The sequence below is a fragment of the Botrytis deweyae genome (assembly GCF_014898535.1).
Source record: "Botrytis deweyae strain B1 chromosome Unknown BDEW_003, whole genome shotgun sequence".
Classification (NCBI taxonomy): domain Eukaryota; kingdom Fungi; phylum Ascomycota; class Leotiomycetes; order Helotiales; family Sclerotiniaceae; genus Botrytis; species Botrytis deweyae.
This window is the reverse complement of record NW_024066210.1, coordinates 1698981-1712995: the sequence shown is the minus strand read 5'-3', so window position 1 is coordinate 1712995 and position 14015 is coordinate 1698981. Positions and strand designations below refer to the sequence as shown.

At 43.1% G+C, this 14015-nt stretch overlaps 4 protein-coding genes across 4 annotated transcripts; 1 reads left to right on the top strand and 3 right to left on the bottom strand.

Moving 5' to 3' along the window:
• Positions 1–68: 68 nt before the first annotated feature.
• EAE98_001888 (uncharacterized protein) lies at positions 69–1538 on the top strand (the record flags this gene model as incomplete). The annotated part of the gene is made up of 1 exon (XM_038949507.1): positions 69–1538. One exon carries the CDS (start codon positions 69–71, stop codon positions 1536–1538), a length of 1470 nt encoding a protein of 489 aa, XP_038814492.1.
• A 265-nt stretch (positions 1539–1803) lies between these two features.
• On the bottom strand, positions 1804–4644 carry EAE98_001887 (uncharacterized protein; the record flags this gene model as incomplete). Its single annotated transcript, XM_038949506.1, has 1 exon — positions 1804–4644. One exon carries the CDS (start codon positions 4642–4644, stop codon positions 1804–1806), a length of 2841 nt encoding a protein of 946 aa, XP_038814491.1.
• A 541-nt stretch (positions 4645–5185) lies between these two features.
• Positions 5186–7467, bottom strand: EAE98_001886 (uncharacterized protein; the record flags this gene model as incomplete). Its single annotated transcript, XM_038949505.1, has 6 exons — positions 5186–5401; positions 5451–5538; positions 5591–6053; positions 6102–6449; positions 6502–6583; positions 6634–7467. 6 exons carry the CDS (start codon positions 7465–7467, stop codon positions 5186–5188), a joined length of 2031 nt encoding a protein of 676 aa, XP_038814490.1.
• A 2659-nt stretch (positions 7468–10126) lies between these two features.
• On the bottom strand, positions 10127–11361 carry EAE98_001885 (uncharacterized protein; the record flags this gene model as incomplete). Its single annotated transcript, XM_038949504.1, has 4 exons — positions 10127–10816; positions 10869–10963; positions 11012–11145; positions 11258–11361. The coding sequence occupies 4 exons, from the start codon at positions 11359–11361 to the stop codon at positions 10127–10129; spliced, it is 1023 nt and encodes a 340-aa protein (XP_038814489.1).
• Positions 11362–14015: the final 2654 nt, after the last annotated feature.

Below are 14015 nucleotides of genomic sequence, written 5' to 3'. Positions count from 1 at the left end.
CCATTACCATCTGCCTTCAAATACAGATCACCGAGCCCCAAACAACCCATCCCGAAACCCTCGCAACCATGCAAAAGTTTCTCGACCCCCTTCTCCCGCAACCGCGCACCACCATGCGGGGAAAAATCAACATCCCCTCCCCAAGCGACTCTCTCCACGAGTTTTCCGCCCCCTCTCTCGATCTACTCACGCAACTCTTGACCCGACTCCCCGGTACTCTCCCCACCGACTCCTGGCTCCGCGATCAAGCAGTCCTCATGCAAACCTCCCCCCCCTCTCTCCTGCACCCCAAATCCAGCGGCCTCATCTCCCGCGTCGCCGCATCCCTATCTTCGCTTCGCCTAGGCGAAACCAAAGCCGTGCTATGCGACGTCCACAAACCTCTCAACCCGCATCTCATCCGCAAGATATTTCTCGAACTAACCGCAGAATGCACCACTCGTCTCCGACGCCTGACTGCCGAAGTCCCCCTCGAACACTTGCCGGTCAATGTTCGAGAATTCGTTCTCCGAATGAAAATGCTCAATAGTATCTGGATGCAGCCCGAATTTTATCGTCAAGCATATCAAGTGCAGCCGTGCGACCCGCGCTACGAACGCGTAGCGTCGGGTTGTGAAGCCTGTATTCTCGCCACCATCGGAGGCGATCGATCCATCATCCGCGATCTCTTTGCCTCGATCTGGGGCCGCAGAAAGAAGAATAAGCAAATGAATGGCTGGATCGATGTAGTCCGCGCATGGGCATCATGGCAAGGAGACTCCGAAGGCTTAACGCGTGAATCTCAAGGTCTGGGGAGAGAGATCTCTCGATGTCGCAAACATCTTCAGACACTTCGACGAGATGCTCGACGAGAACGCTTGGCTGGAAATCGCAATCCTTTCGATAGAGATAGCGAGGCCCAAACACTTCTTGGACACGATTACCCCGAAGATGATAAAGATGAAGACGGAGATTTTGAGAATGAAATTATAGATTTCTACGCAAATATGATGTCGAGAACATCTCTCGCAAACACATCCAGTCATGATTCACATCCGGCAGAAGGAGTCCATGCCGCTTTCCGCGACACCGTAGTCTTCACCGACGGCTTTTTTCACAACGCTTCCAGACCTATCAAGGCAACAACGCTCTATTCCCGCAGCGAATACAACTCTTCTCAAGTTTCCTATTCCGGAGTTGAAGCCGAAGAGCGCGCCAGCGCCTATCGACAACTCGTCGGAACCCCAGAGAATGCCGACGCCGAATCTGAATCCGAAGAAGAAGAACCTCGTTTCACAAATCCATTTGCAGATCCACCAGCAAGAAACAATCGACCTGCTTATCGCGGAAGCCATTATGAGAATCCACGAGCATCACCTTCGCCACCTTCTCCTCGTACTACGAGACATGAAAACGAGAATAGACCCAAACAAAAGCACGCACCACATCATCGGCGTCCTGACCCTCAAGTAAATCCTTTCACACGAAAATCACATGTTGCTCGCCCTGAGGGTAAGCGCGGTGATCGAGAAACTCGAGTTAGTGATTTCATGATTTAGAGCGAAGAGAGTAGAGATTAGAGAGTTTTTGGGGGATGAAACAAGAGAGGAGTGATATCCTTCTCACAACATAGAATTTCTTTTGTAAAAATTTCTTTTGTTAGAAATCCACTCGCGAGAATTTCCTTTGTCAATACTATACAATATAAACACATTTCCTTATATGCCCTGCCTAAGACCTTATTTAAGTGATAACCGATCCTAAACCATGCTTCTCCCGGCGTCCTTCGCAACTGTGAAATTGTAATCATTTCAATCCCTTAATCTATTCTTTCTCTTCATACAGCTTCAGTAACGCCGGTCTAAATGCCGCTATTTTCGAAAAATCAGATATCTTAACCCTCATATAATCAAATGCAACAATGGCGACTTGATCTGTAACTTCACTGTCCATGACTGGTATCTTTTGATATCTCTGAGAAAAGTGAGTAAGTAGAATACGTCTTGCTCCCATACCCTTGCCAATATTCATTGCTTCTGAAGTTGTGGAATGTTTCTTGGCAATAGCATCACCCTGAAGTTCGTCATCAAATGTAGCCTCGTGAATCAACAACGTTGCACCTTTACCAATCCTAACAAAGTCTTGTGAGGGTCGACAATCACCCGAGTAAGCAACCTTGAATCCATTGGGAAAATTCAATGCAACAGCCAAAGCACCATGGCAATGGCTCACTTGGCAAGCTTCAATAGACGAAAGCCCAAATTCTTCCGTTTTTTCTGGTGTGAATTCTTCGTAAAGGTTATTGACTGCCGGTGTCATTTCAACGAGCTCAAGTCTCTCGAATCCATAATTCTCGACCTCGGAATACTCCGTTAACCAATGAATCATACCATGATCTGATGCTACAGCAAGTTTGTTATTTCTTGTTGCTTCATTCTTGGATGTTTCTTCATGCCATGCTTTGATGACTGAAGTAGTACCGAGGTGATGATCAGCGTGAAGATGACTGATCCAAATTGCCTTGAGATTCGAAAGTACATCTGGTAGGTCTTTGCCAAATACTCTCTTCAATTGCCCAAGTGTATTCTCACCAGCGTCAAATAGGTAATTACCATATTCTGGAATTCGAAGTAGAGTAGCTGAAACATTTCGATATTTTGAAGGTAAAGCCGAGCCAGTTCCGAGAGTAATTACTTCTGCATCCTTGCATGGTATATCTTTTTGAACTTCATCAAGCTTTGCTTGATACTCTGGACTCATAATCTCCTTTCTAGCTTCGTTTGCTAAAGCAAGAACTTCAGAATCTGCTTCCTTCACCACCTGCTCTGTATCAAGATAAGGAATGCACTTGTCATCTTGAATCTCGAATTTTGGTTCGAGTAGCATTGTTTTTCCTAATTTTGCCTTTAAATAAGGTACAGGCTGGGATGGTGGCTCGGATGCATTACTGAATGCGGGAATTGGGAAACGTTCGGAATCGAGGAGATGCAGACGAATAGCTTGCGCTGCGGCCGAGCTGAATGCAAGATAATTTGAGCAATTATCTTGGGAGGAGACGATGTGAGCAAGTTCTTTACGCTCTTCCATGAACTCTTGTATCCTGGGGTCAGCTAAAACGCCAGGACCCAAAATCCATATTATTGATTCAACTCCTGCCATGACCTCTTTTGCTTTCCATTCTTCACGTGCAAATAGACCTTTAATATACGAGGCATCAGGTATTTCAAGAACTGCAACTCCGGTACCCTCTTTGCTCACTCCCAAGACTTGTTCTGGAGTGACAGTGGTACCGTCGGTCGCAATCACACTTCTCCCCGCTGCCAAAGTTCGATAATCAGCACCTTTCTGGACATTCAATCTCTCGGCTTCTTTGGGATTGAACTTTCCACGCTGAGTATGGTTTTTGATGATATATGAGACTGAACTGGTAGAAGGTTTAGTCGGAGGTAAAGATTCGACCAGCGCTCCTGGCCAAGGTTTCCGAGTGAGGACTTCAATATCGGGAACTTCCTGATTTCCTCCGGGTTTAGGTCCTTGATATCTTTGTATCTTACCATCTGAGTTTCTAACAAAGATGGCGGCAGGCATTCTGACATCCTTGAGCTTCATGGAGTACAGAGTATCTAACTTCCAATCAGAATCGAACATAGAAGATACGACAGACTTTCGTATTTGATGTTCATTATCCTCTTTATCTCTGAGTTCTTGGGCCTCCTTAAGCTCAAGCTCCTTGCTCTTTTCAGCAAGAGAACCATCCAGAGAATCGTCCGAAAACTCATCGTGACTTCTCTTCCCACGACGCTTCGCAGTGCCCTCCGATTTGATAGCCATGGCCCAGACCTTGATATTTTCATCACTCCATGAAGGGTCCCAATTCGTTCTGTGTTCTCTATCCGGCCGATACTCGTTTGTATATAACGGCATCCCATTTCTGAAAACAAATCTCCTCGCCGTCGCAAGTAGATGAGTCAAATTTTCTCCTCCATGTATATTTAAAAAGGCCTTGTCGGGTTTCTCAGCGCGTCCTCCTTTCTTTTGCGATTTCGCATTTGCAACCTGGAACTGTGCCTCTCTTGAAGTACTTGTCGCATCTGCCAACGTCAAAATCATGCCCAGCATTCCTCCAGTCGATGCCCAATCCACCTTTCCGGTCATGAAAACCTCCCCAACTTTCATCAATCCGATCTTGCCTTGCACACATGCTCTTTGAGTTCCCTCTGCAATATTTCCAATCAAGTACCTCTTATTATCGAAATGCAAAAGTAACGAAGTCCCAGGCGTATCCACTGTGGGAGTTGTGATGAATTGGATATAATTGCGCATTTTGGTTAAATCTCCTGGTCGATGAAGGAGATTTCTACTATTGATCAACGGTTTCCTGTACTTTGCGCTGCGATATACATTCCCCGGATTTTCTTGGAGAATAAGAAAACGCTTTCCATTCACAGCATTCGAAAACGTGTGAGATGATTCGGGAGAGACTCTTAGATTGTCGTTATTCTCTAAAATATATTGAGTAGGCAAGGGAGATAATCTTGCTGGATGTGGAGGAAAACTATACCCCTCTTTTTTGGGGAAAGTTTTCAGTGCTTCGTGAAGTGATTTTCTAAGACCTCGAAATCTAGATTTGAGATTCAATCTTGTAATCGATGGGAATTTCTGCATTAAGCTGAAAGCAAATGTTCACTTCATATTTTTGTTGCCGTTACAGAGTTCACGATCAGATAAATGTACTTTTGAAAAATTATGACGGATTTCATAAAATTATACGGTAGCCGAGACAGCATCATATAGCATTCAATATCAAAAACATGGTTGTGAACACTCACTACCTACCTAGGTAGCCAGACTAATAAAATCTAGCATGCACAATAATCATCACTCAAAAATGTTTAACAAAATTGAACCTTCAAATAGTGTTATGTACTAGGTATTTATTAAAATCCTATGTGATAAAATTCATTTTGAAACCAACGATGCTCTCAACATTATAATAAGCTGAGCGTTAACTTGCTGGAACTCCATCCTGTGTCTATTTTCTGAAAGTAATCAAGACGCCCAGATTGTTTCCGGGAGCAGAATATTTATGTAAAATAATACAAAAGTCATTACCACCGCGATCCGCTGCTAAACTAAACAAATAGTGCAGAGTAAAAAGATATCCCCATGCCCCATGCCATTTACGCCGTCATAGTTCATTAATCGCTCAATGATGCCTCTGTGGTGCCACAAATGTTCCGCTTTGCCTCTGTAATCTAATTTTCGCCGCTTCCGTACCGTCATCTGCAGTCGCGGCTTCCTTAAACCACGGATGTTGAAGCGCCTCCTTGGCTGTAATACGTTCGTTTGGATCATAGACAAATATCTTTCTCAATAGATCTAGGAAATTCTTGCTAAATTTCGACTGATCCTTAATAATTTCCTATAATTTCATGAGTAAGGGTTGCTAAATAACATTTGGAACAACTTACATGTAAGGGTTTCATCGCCTTCACAAATCGCCGTGAAGCCCTTGTGGTGTCAGCAGATGGGTACTCAAGTCTCAAGCGCTTGAAATATCTGAGAAATTACATCAGTATACACTCTCTAGGGAAGATTCTAGGGTACTCACTTTTGAGCTGGATTTCCTCCGTTTCGCTTTGCCATAGTGTTGACTTGTTGAACGAGATGGCTATCTATTTTTTTATCGACTACCGCTTCCATCATGGCCAGATGCTCCAGGTTGTCATGTGTTTGGAAGAGGGCGTCACCCGTAAAGAATTCGACAAGTATGCATCCAATACTCCAGATATCGCAAGGGAAAGACCAACCAAGACCAAGAATGATTTCAGGAGCTCGGTAATGACGTGTAGATACGACAGATGAGTGATATTCATCCTGAAAGGTTGCGGAACCAAAATCAATGAGTCGAATTTCTGTATCCAGAAGAACTTTACGCTGTGCCGCTTGTCGGGTAACTGTGGTTGAAGAAGACGGAATTTTGCGGCTGTATGTAAAAGCTTGATATGCACTGTTGCATAATAAGATATTCTCTGGCTTGAGATCTGTGTGAATTAAGTTTAAGTCGTGGAGAACTGGTCCAGTGTTAGCTCGTGGCTTCTTATTAATGGCAAGATACTTACAAGCAACACTCGTAAATAACTGTCGCGCAAAATGTTGGATCTGGGAGTTGGGAAAGGGTACGAAGGAATTGCCCTTCAAGAAATCGAAAACGCTCTGTCCCAAAAGATCCATGACTATACATATGTGCCCTCTGTAATCGAAACAATCCCGTAGATGTATACATCTATTCCGGTTCTCACGATCATTTGCTTTGAGTGTTGAGAGGACTCGTAACTCGATTTTCGAAGCATCCCGATATTTCTGCACAGAGCGAATGATCTTGATAGCAACACACTTATCATTGTGAAGATCTTTAGCTTGTACAACCTTTCCAAAGGTTCCTTGGCCAAGTAATTTCTGAACCTGGTCTAATTCCTTATTAGTCTGTTGAAGGGATTGAATGGACCCATGGAAACTTACATTGTGTTGTTAGGTTCGTTTCTGGAACAACGATATAATGTCCATCGTCATCGTCGATTTTGGTATTTTTAGTGTAAGAATTCTTCACATATGTTAGCTCTCAATCGTACTATGGAAAGCATCAAGACTTACATCCGCAATCGGTCGTACTGGGACATCGCGAGATTTTATGGGTGGCTTGGGAGGCGGTATGTAGTTGGTGAAGGCATCCCCATTGATTTCCAGTTCTTTCCTCTTCGCTTCATTCGCAATCTGCAACCGAGTATTGGTCCTTTTCCTCTTCTGCCCTATAACTTCCGCAGCCTCATACCCATTTTGCCCATTGGATGAATGTGAACCAAGGGATGTAGCGGCTGTTGTATGAATTGCTGATGTTGTGCGATCGGTGGATATCGTGGAACCAGAACCCGATCCTGATTTGTAGTGTGGACTCGGATCGATCGAGGGGTCAAGTTGGTATACGGGATCATATGCATCATTGCGTTTTCTCTTCTTCGCCGCATGGCCATTATTCGCTGCCACGGCAGAATTGTTGGCTTGTTGATGCGAAGAAACGTCCAACGATGGTTCTGGGGATTCAGAACTATCGATAACAATTACCTCTTTTGGTAAACCATTCTCGTAGAATTTATCCCAGTCTGGTTGTCTCTCCTTGGACCTTTGTCTCTTGTGCGGGGGAGGCGCTTGCGACGAGGTAGAAACCATGGCTGCGGGCTTTTTCGGAGACTTTTTAGACTCGGCTTTCGCAGGGTGTGAGGGTATTTGAGTCGACTTTGGAAGAGGAGCTACACTCGACGATGTGCTATTACTCGACGAGTTGGTCGGAAGGGTGTAAGAGGTGCCCAGACGGCTATTTCCGTTCAACAGACCGTTGCTCGCTCGATATTGGTGGTTTGATTGATAATTCTGATGATGTGAGTATCCGTAATTGGGATGATGGGGAGGTAAAGTCGATGGAGTCGACATGGCACAATGGCAAGAAGTAATCGTTTCGACCCTGGGGTGGGCTCAGACGTTATCACGTCCAAATATTTGAAGTCTTTGGATGAGTAAGATGAATTCTCGAGATCCAAAGGATCAGATCATCGAGTCCAGTACGGTAGGGTATGAGTTGATTGTTGTAATGTAGAATAAATGCGCGATGATGTATGAAGGAGTTGACGGTTGACGTTGGAAGTGGATGATGGATGATGGTCAAAGGTAATTCTTTCTATCTTTCCGACCGTATCGCGCTGGGTTCGAAATGTCAAATACGCGACATTTCTCGAAAGAGAGTTGAATATATTGACTTGATAGGTAAATTGGAAGGGTTAATTTTCCAAGGGCAAGAAAATATTGTTGAATGTCTTCGATAAAGTTGGTTGCTCTTGGAGAATTCGAAATAAGAACTTCTCGTAGTTTTCTGAACTTGATGGAACTGGGGTTTCTTGCGGGTTTGGTTCAAAGATCGCTTATGACTAGCAAGTATGATTTTCAAGTAAAATGGAAGTAATTGAATTGGGTGGTAGGAGTAGTGGAACAACTGTACTCGGAAAACTATCATGATGGGATTCACTGGATTCATGAATGAGGGACGATTGGAGCCAGTTTGGCCGTTGCTTCAATTTCTTTTTCTTTTTTCTTCAATCTATGTATCTACCTAGGTAGGTAGGTAGGTAGGTAGGTAGGTATTTCTTCCTCTCCTTCTTCCTCTCCTCCTGCATCATTTCTTCCCTCATTTTTTCATCATCAAAAATGACAATATATCGAGTTATCTCTCTACCCAATCGAGCCAATGCATTCATTACCCATGGCCAATGAATGATCAAAGAAAAGTGTCTGTTTATGGTCCGTCTATATCAAATGATAAATTTTACCTGCTCCGGACTAGGGAGGTCTGCTATCTCATTCACTCACTCATGATTGAGGGGATCTCAATTTAGGAATAACACCTAGGTACAGAGAAAAACGGGTCGAACGATGATATTGTCTTGGGAATGGATCTATTTATTCACATCATTGAATTGAATTGAATTGAATTGACTTGTTGAAATCTATTAATCTCTCATATATTAACAACTACCTAGGTATGGTAATATATCTATCTATCTATCTATCTACCTATCTACCTATCTACCCAGTACCTATCCACGTACTCACCATGTAAGCAGGTGACATTTTCCCTCATCATTCATTCATTTACTCTTTGTACCTTTCTTTACCTTTCTCACATACCGACTGACAAAGTACTCCAGCTACTGTAGGTATCATCCATTCCCCTCATCTCATTCTCCAAAGTCAAGACTCAAAACCCTTTTGTCCCTTGTCCCAAGAGAGTTACACTTTCATGCCAACCTGCTCTCACGTCAATACAAAGATGTTTGATTCGCCATCCTCCATTTCCCCTGTATCATACGTTCTGTCAGTATGTAGGATAGCTAGCGACCTCCCTCCATTCTCAAATATACCTAGGGAGATGCTAGGGATGGACTGCAACTTACAAGCCCTTTCTGCATGCCACGAGTAATCTTACCCATCCTCCATCTAGCCATCCTACCCCGAGGCCATTTTCTTTGAAAAAAATGTCCTTCCATTCACACATCCCGTCAGTCACATCACAATCACTTAAAACACTTCTGAGAAAAGCCGGTGGCCCTCCCTTGAATTCATCCAAAAGCCTTCCGATTCATTCATTTGGACCAATCCTTTATCAGTGTAACCAACCCCCCATTATTCTTACATTGACTGAGTTGATGAATGCATGATCCAAGTCTAATAAGTCCTGTCATCATGCTTCACAAAGAAAAAAAAACAACAACCTCACAAACCCACTCACTGCCCAGCAAAAAACTCAGCCCAAGGAAAGCCAACACTGTAACATTTTAGGATACATAGATTAGATCGGGAAAATCCTTAAGCCCATAATAGTAACAGAAGTTATTTTTGCAGTATCATTTCTTAATGTATCCAAATTCCACACTTGCTCAATCTTTTACTTTTCCGTACAGTTGCCACTGAAATTTCCAACCATTGTTCTACGTCGAAAATCATCCGCTTGATAAAAAAAAGCCCCTCGATCTTCTTTATCTAAAGTGGCAATTGTCATAGGCGAGGTATGGAGGGATCATCATTGCAACTTGTTTCTCGTTATAGACGCGAACAGAAAAGATTACTTGCTGTACTCACACGAGTTTGACTTTCGAACAAATGTCCTAAACAATTCCAGAAAGAATTGCTGCGATATCGTACAGATATAAAAATCCGTGCTCATGAACCAATTTAATGGTCGTGCGGGTTGTGTGATCGACGAACAAGGGGATCCCGTTGGTCTTTGAGTCGGTCATCACGTGCCAAGAGACTCTTATTTCAAGAAGGGGTGAGAAGCGAAAATTGGTATATGTACAGCCTCAGCTGAATTTCTATCTATGTGTTATTTGTATCTTCTTCTATCGGTATCAGAATTCGGTGCAGTGTAGCCATGAACGCCATGCTCTATATTTTCTTTAATCAATATCCCGCCAGTAGATCTCTCGGTGGGTGGGGTTAAAATAGAACTCGAGCCGCATAATGGACCTTTGAAAATAGTGGTTGAATAAGGCCGAATTGTGTCTTGGAAATATAAAATTCAAGTCATTCAATGATGTCTTCATATTCCTCTGTTGAAAACCACCTTTCCACCCTCTCCGCCCTTGCCCCAGAATTCCTCCTCTAACGTTGATGCATCTACGCTTTGGCGTTGAGGGAAGGCCGCTAGAGCTAGAGGTAAGGCGAACAGACTAGTACCAAGAATGAGACCCAGATTGATTGGTAATGTGAGTCTAGGGTTTCTAATGAGAAACTGCTTCTTCTGTAATCTCACCAAAATTAAAGCTGGAATAACCATAATTGGAGAACTGTTCAAAACTCGACTGATAGCTGTCTCCGAGACGGCAATAGTGGCTGCTTTCTTGCTCTTGCCCAATGAAGCAACCTCGGACTCAGATTTGCCCTCTGCTGCAAGCTTTACCTTATCCGATTCTGAGAGAACTGGATAGACATCAATGCCTTTTCTAATTTCTTCTCCTCGCATCAAAAAAACATTCAATGCTCCAGCACTTGCAACGGCAGCGAATGGTACCAATCTTCCAAGAATCATCTTGGTGCCTGGGCTGACTTTCTTTAATCTTGGAACGAGAGCATTGAGACCAAGTGCAACTGAGCAAGAAGCTCCAACTGCGAGAAAGTAAGATTGTGCAATTTTTGAGGTCGAGAGAGGTGTGGATTTGTTGGCATTGGCATTGTTGATAGCCACATTAAGAGACTGATTTGTAATTTGCCATAACAATGTTCCTGTCGTCTGCCAGCTGTCAGCAATGGCATATTTCTTTAGAACTTCTGAGAAAGCTTACTCCCAATCCTGGTGTAAGCATTCCTGCTGTGACTACCAAGTTTGATAAAACGAAGCATGACATTCGAAATGGAAGGAAAACTGGAGTGCCAGTATCTAGTCATATGAGCCTTCCATCCAGTACTTTCGCAGAATCTCACAAACCTGGATGTAATGTTGAATCGACAATCTTTTTCGCATTCCATAACTCCGGAGTCATTTCATGGATCTTCCCCTGTTTATAACTCGAAATGAGACTTTTCGCATGCTCCAATCCGGCGCTGTTGACCAACAATGTTCTATTCAATCGTCAGCATATGATGTTGTATACTTCACAACGGCCATGATGAAGTGTCTGAAAGAAAGTGTGAGCACCTTTTTGGTGAAAACACACAACAAATTCCTCCTCACCTAGGGTCTGAAATGGCCGCAGAATGCATCACCCGTCCCCAGTATGTACTGAGATCATACTGAGAAGCGGGCAATTCTCGATTGCCTGGGAGAGAGGCAGACATTGTTCTGGTCCTTGAGTCACTGTTTGGTCTGAAGAAACCTCGAATTGAGGTTGATATAAGACTTCAAAGTAGATAATACCGGGGGCAAAATGATTTCGGATCCGAATTATCAATAGTGAGCCGCTCGCAGATTCATAGAATACATAAAGGCCGCGGAATTCGTGGAGTGAGTCTTTCGAGTTGTCTTTGCGGGAGACCCCAAATTATTTATTTTTGGCGCTCTGACTCCGCTTTCGCTTCACCTGTTTATCGGGAGGGATTGCATTGCTTCTCAAGGAGCGAAGATAAGGTCTCACCACCAAACAAAGCATATCACACAAAGGATTTACTTCTGAACAATAAATATCAAATCATTTGATAATGAATTATGTTTATCATATAGTTGTTGGCGGTTTAGTCATTATATTCTGTTTTTAATCCATTAGCACTGAATAGGCCCTTGCGTTCTCAAGAAGTCTTGACATACAAGAAAGTGCCTATCTAGAGTCTAGAGGTTTATTGATTGAAGGGGTCTAGTAGATACCATTTGTGGGCGAGAAGTGACCTAGGTCTGATTGACGTCTCGATAATGATATTCAAAGCTCCTCGATCCGAATCTGCTGAACACTTGAATGGCCAGTCATGACGATCTTACCAATAGCGGGGAGAGATTGGAAGAGGATATGAGTACATGAATGGCAATGATGCACAAGTAAAGTACACATTATGCCGAAGTACAGATGCATGGTACAGAGAGCGCGTGTTGCGATGCGAATCTCGAAATACCGGTACGATAATGCACTGGGCTACCTACAGGTCTAGGTTTGTTATAGACCTCCGTACATCAATTAACACGCGTTCAATATGCATTTGTGTAGCTATCAAAAGCTGATCAACGCAAGTGTCGACAAGTCAGAGAGCTGATGCATCGATCACCAAAGAACTCATTCCAAATGTAACAGTTCATTCACGGCTTTACCACAAAAAAGACTTGGCATTTACCAAAGCACGATATTGTGTACAAAAGAGCTCCTCTAATGGATTGGTGTCAGTTTTCTGGTCATCCCCCCTCAAATATCTAAAGATGTACCCAGGCATAAGTTTGAACTTTCAACGAACATCCCAAAGTGCGGCATCTGCAGCTTTTACCAGCCTTTAACTCATGTCACGACTTCTCATCGTGAACATGATATGTCAATAATGTACTGTATTGTGTACTGCCGTACGACTTGATCTCATGTTGTAACCAACATGGATGGCGGAACAACCACAACGTTCAGCATTCTCCGGCAGCCAGCACACCAGCGATCTAGAATCACACTAAACGTCCTCAACCACCACTTTCGTATGAATGTCATACTTTAAACACTGTACCAAGCTTAACTCAGCAGCTCATCTCCGTTGCAATAATTCCGGCCAACTTTCAGATATGCAACAAAAGACAGAATAACCAGCACTTGTACAAGCAACCGCCACGGAATCTCAAAGCGAGCCTGTCAACACTTGACACCTGACCATTAGTACCTTTTTGATGCAAGAAAGTGGTCAGGAAAATTGTTATCTTCTTTCTTTTGCCGTCGCCGAGAATTATTTGTGATACCGAAGCCTGGACTCTTCCGCGGAAATCAAAAGATATCTCACTCGATGTTTCTCAACTTGTCCGCGGTATCCGAATTAACATCGGAATATAAGTATATGATGATGTATTTGGCTGAGCAAAAGAACTGATTTATTCGTGATCTTACCTTCGATATTCCGTTCGATACTACCCTCTTGGCAGTATGTGCCGTTCAGTGTTACATTTACCTGCCGAACCCCAAATTGGCCAAAATATTACTTTGTCATATCGGCGAACAACATACTTCCCTTGTATGCCAGTGGAAATTGCGCAATTATGAAAGAGATGCACTCATCTCACCCCTCAAGTGTCTGTCGCTCTCAAGCGAGAAGTAGTCAACACAATTTATGCCTATGGTTGTGTCAGTATTATGGGTCAACCTGGAATGTTACTATTGTACTTGCAGAGAATCCTGTGAGAATTGCTTTCAAGCCTATATAGCTCTGAAGTATATGCTGCCAGTAGGAATATCTCTATGTTCCCGGTTGACCTACAATCTGGCATTAGCCTCTAACAACCAAACGGTCAGTCGCGTTCCGGAGAAAAAATCTCTCGAATGAGAAGTGACCAATAGGAGCTCATACCATACTTGACTGTACTTGTACTCAAGCACTATCTTCAAATATATTCGCCCTCATAGTTGATGTCTCGAGCGAAAACAACCTACCTAATCTACAGAATATATCATACCTAGTTGACGATCCTTTCAAGAGTTGCACGTTTATTTCAATGTGGCCTATTACCCTCTCCAATTTATCTGACTATCATCCGACAGAAAGTCGAAAGTAAAAAAGTTTTGTTGCATATCTGAATTTACGAAAAAGTACTTTTTGGGAGGTTAGTTTTTTGCCCAAAATTGCTTTTGTGCCAATTAGATGGTTCGTTGCATAGGCAGGTTTTCTATTACTTGGCTACTTTTGAGCTTGTTGAATCCCTCATATGAAGAGTTATTCTACTTTCAATGTTGATTAAGCACCTTATATATTTGGTCAGTTAGATAGTCGAGTTTTGTTGTATATCCGTGTTTGGTCGAATACGGCTTGACTGACTTATGGAG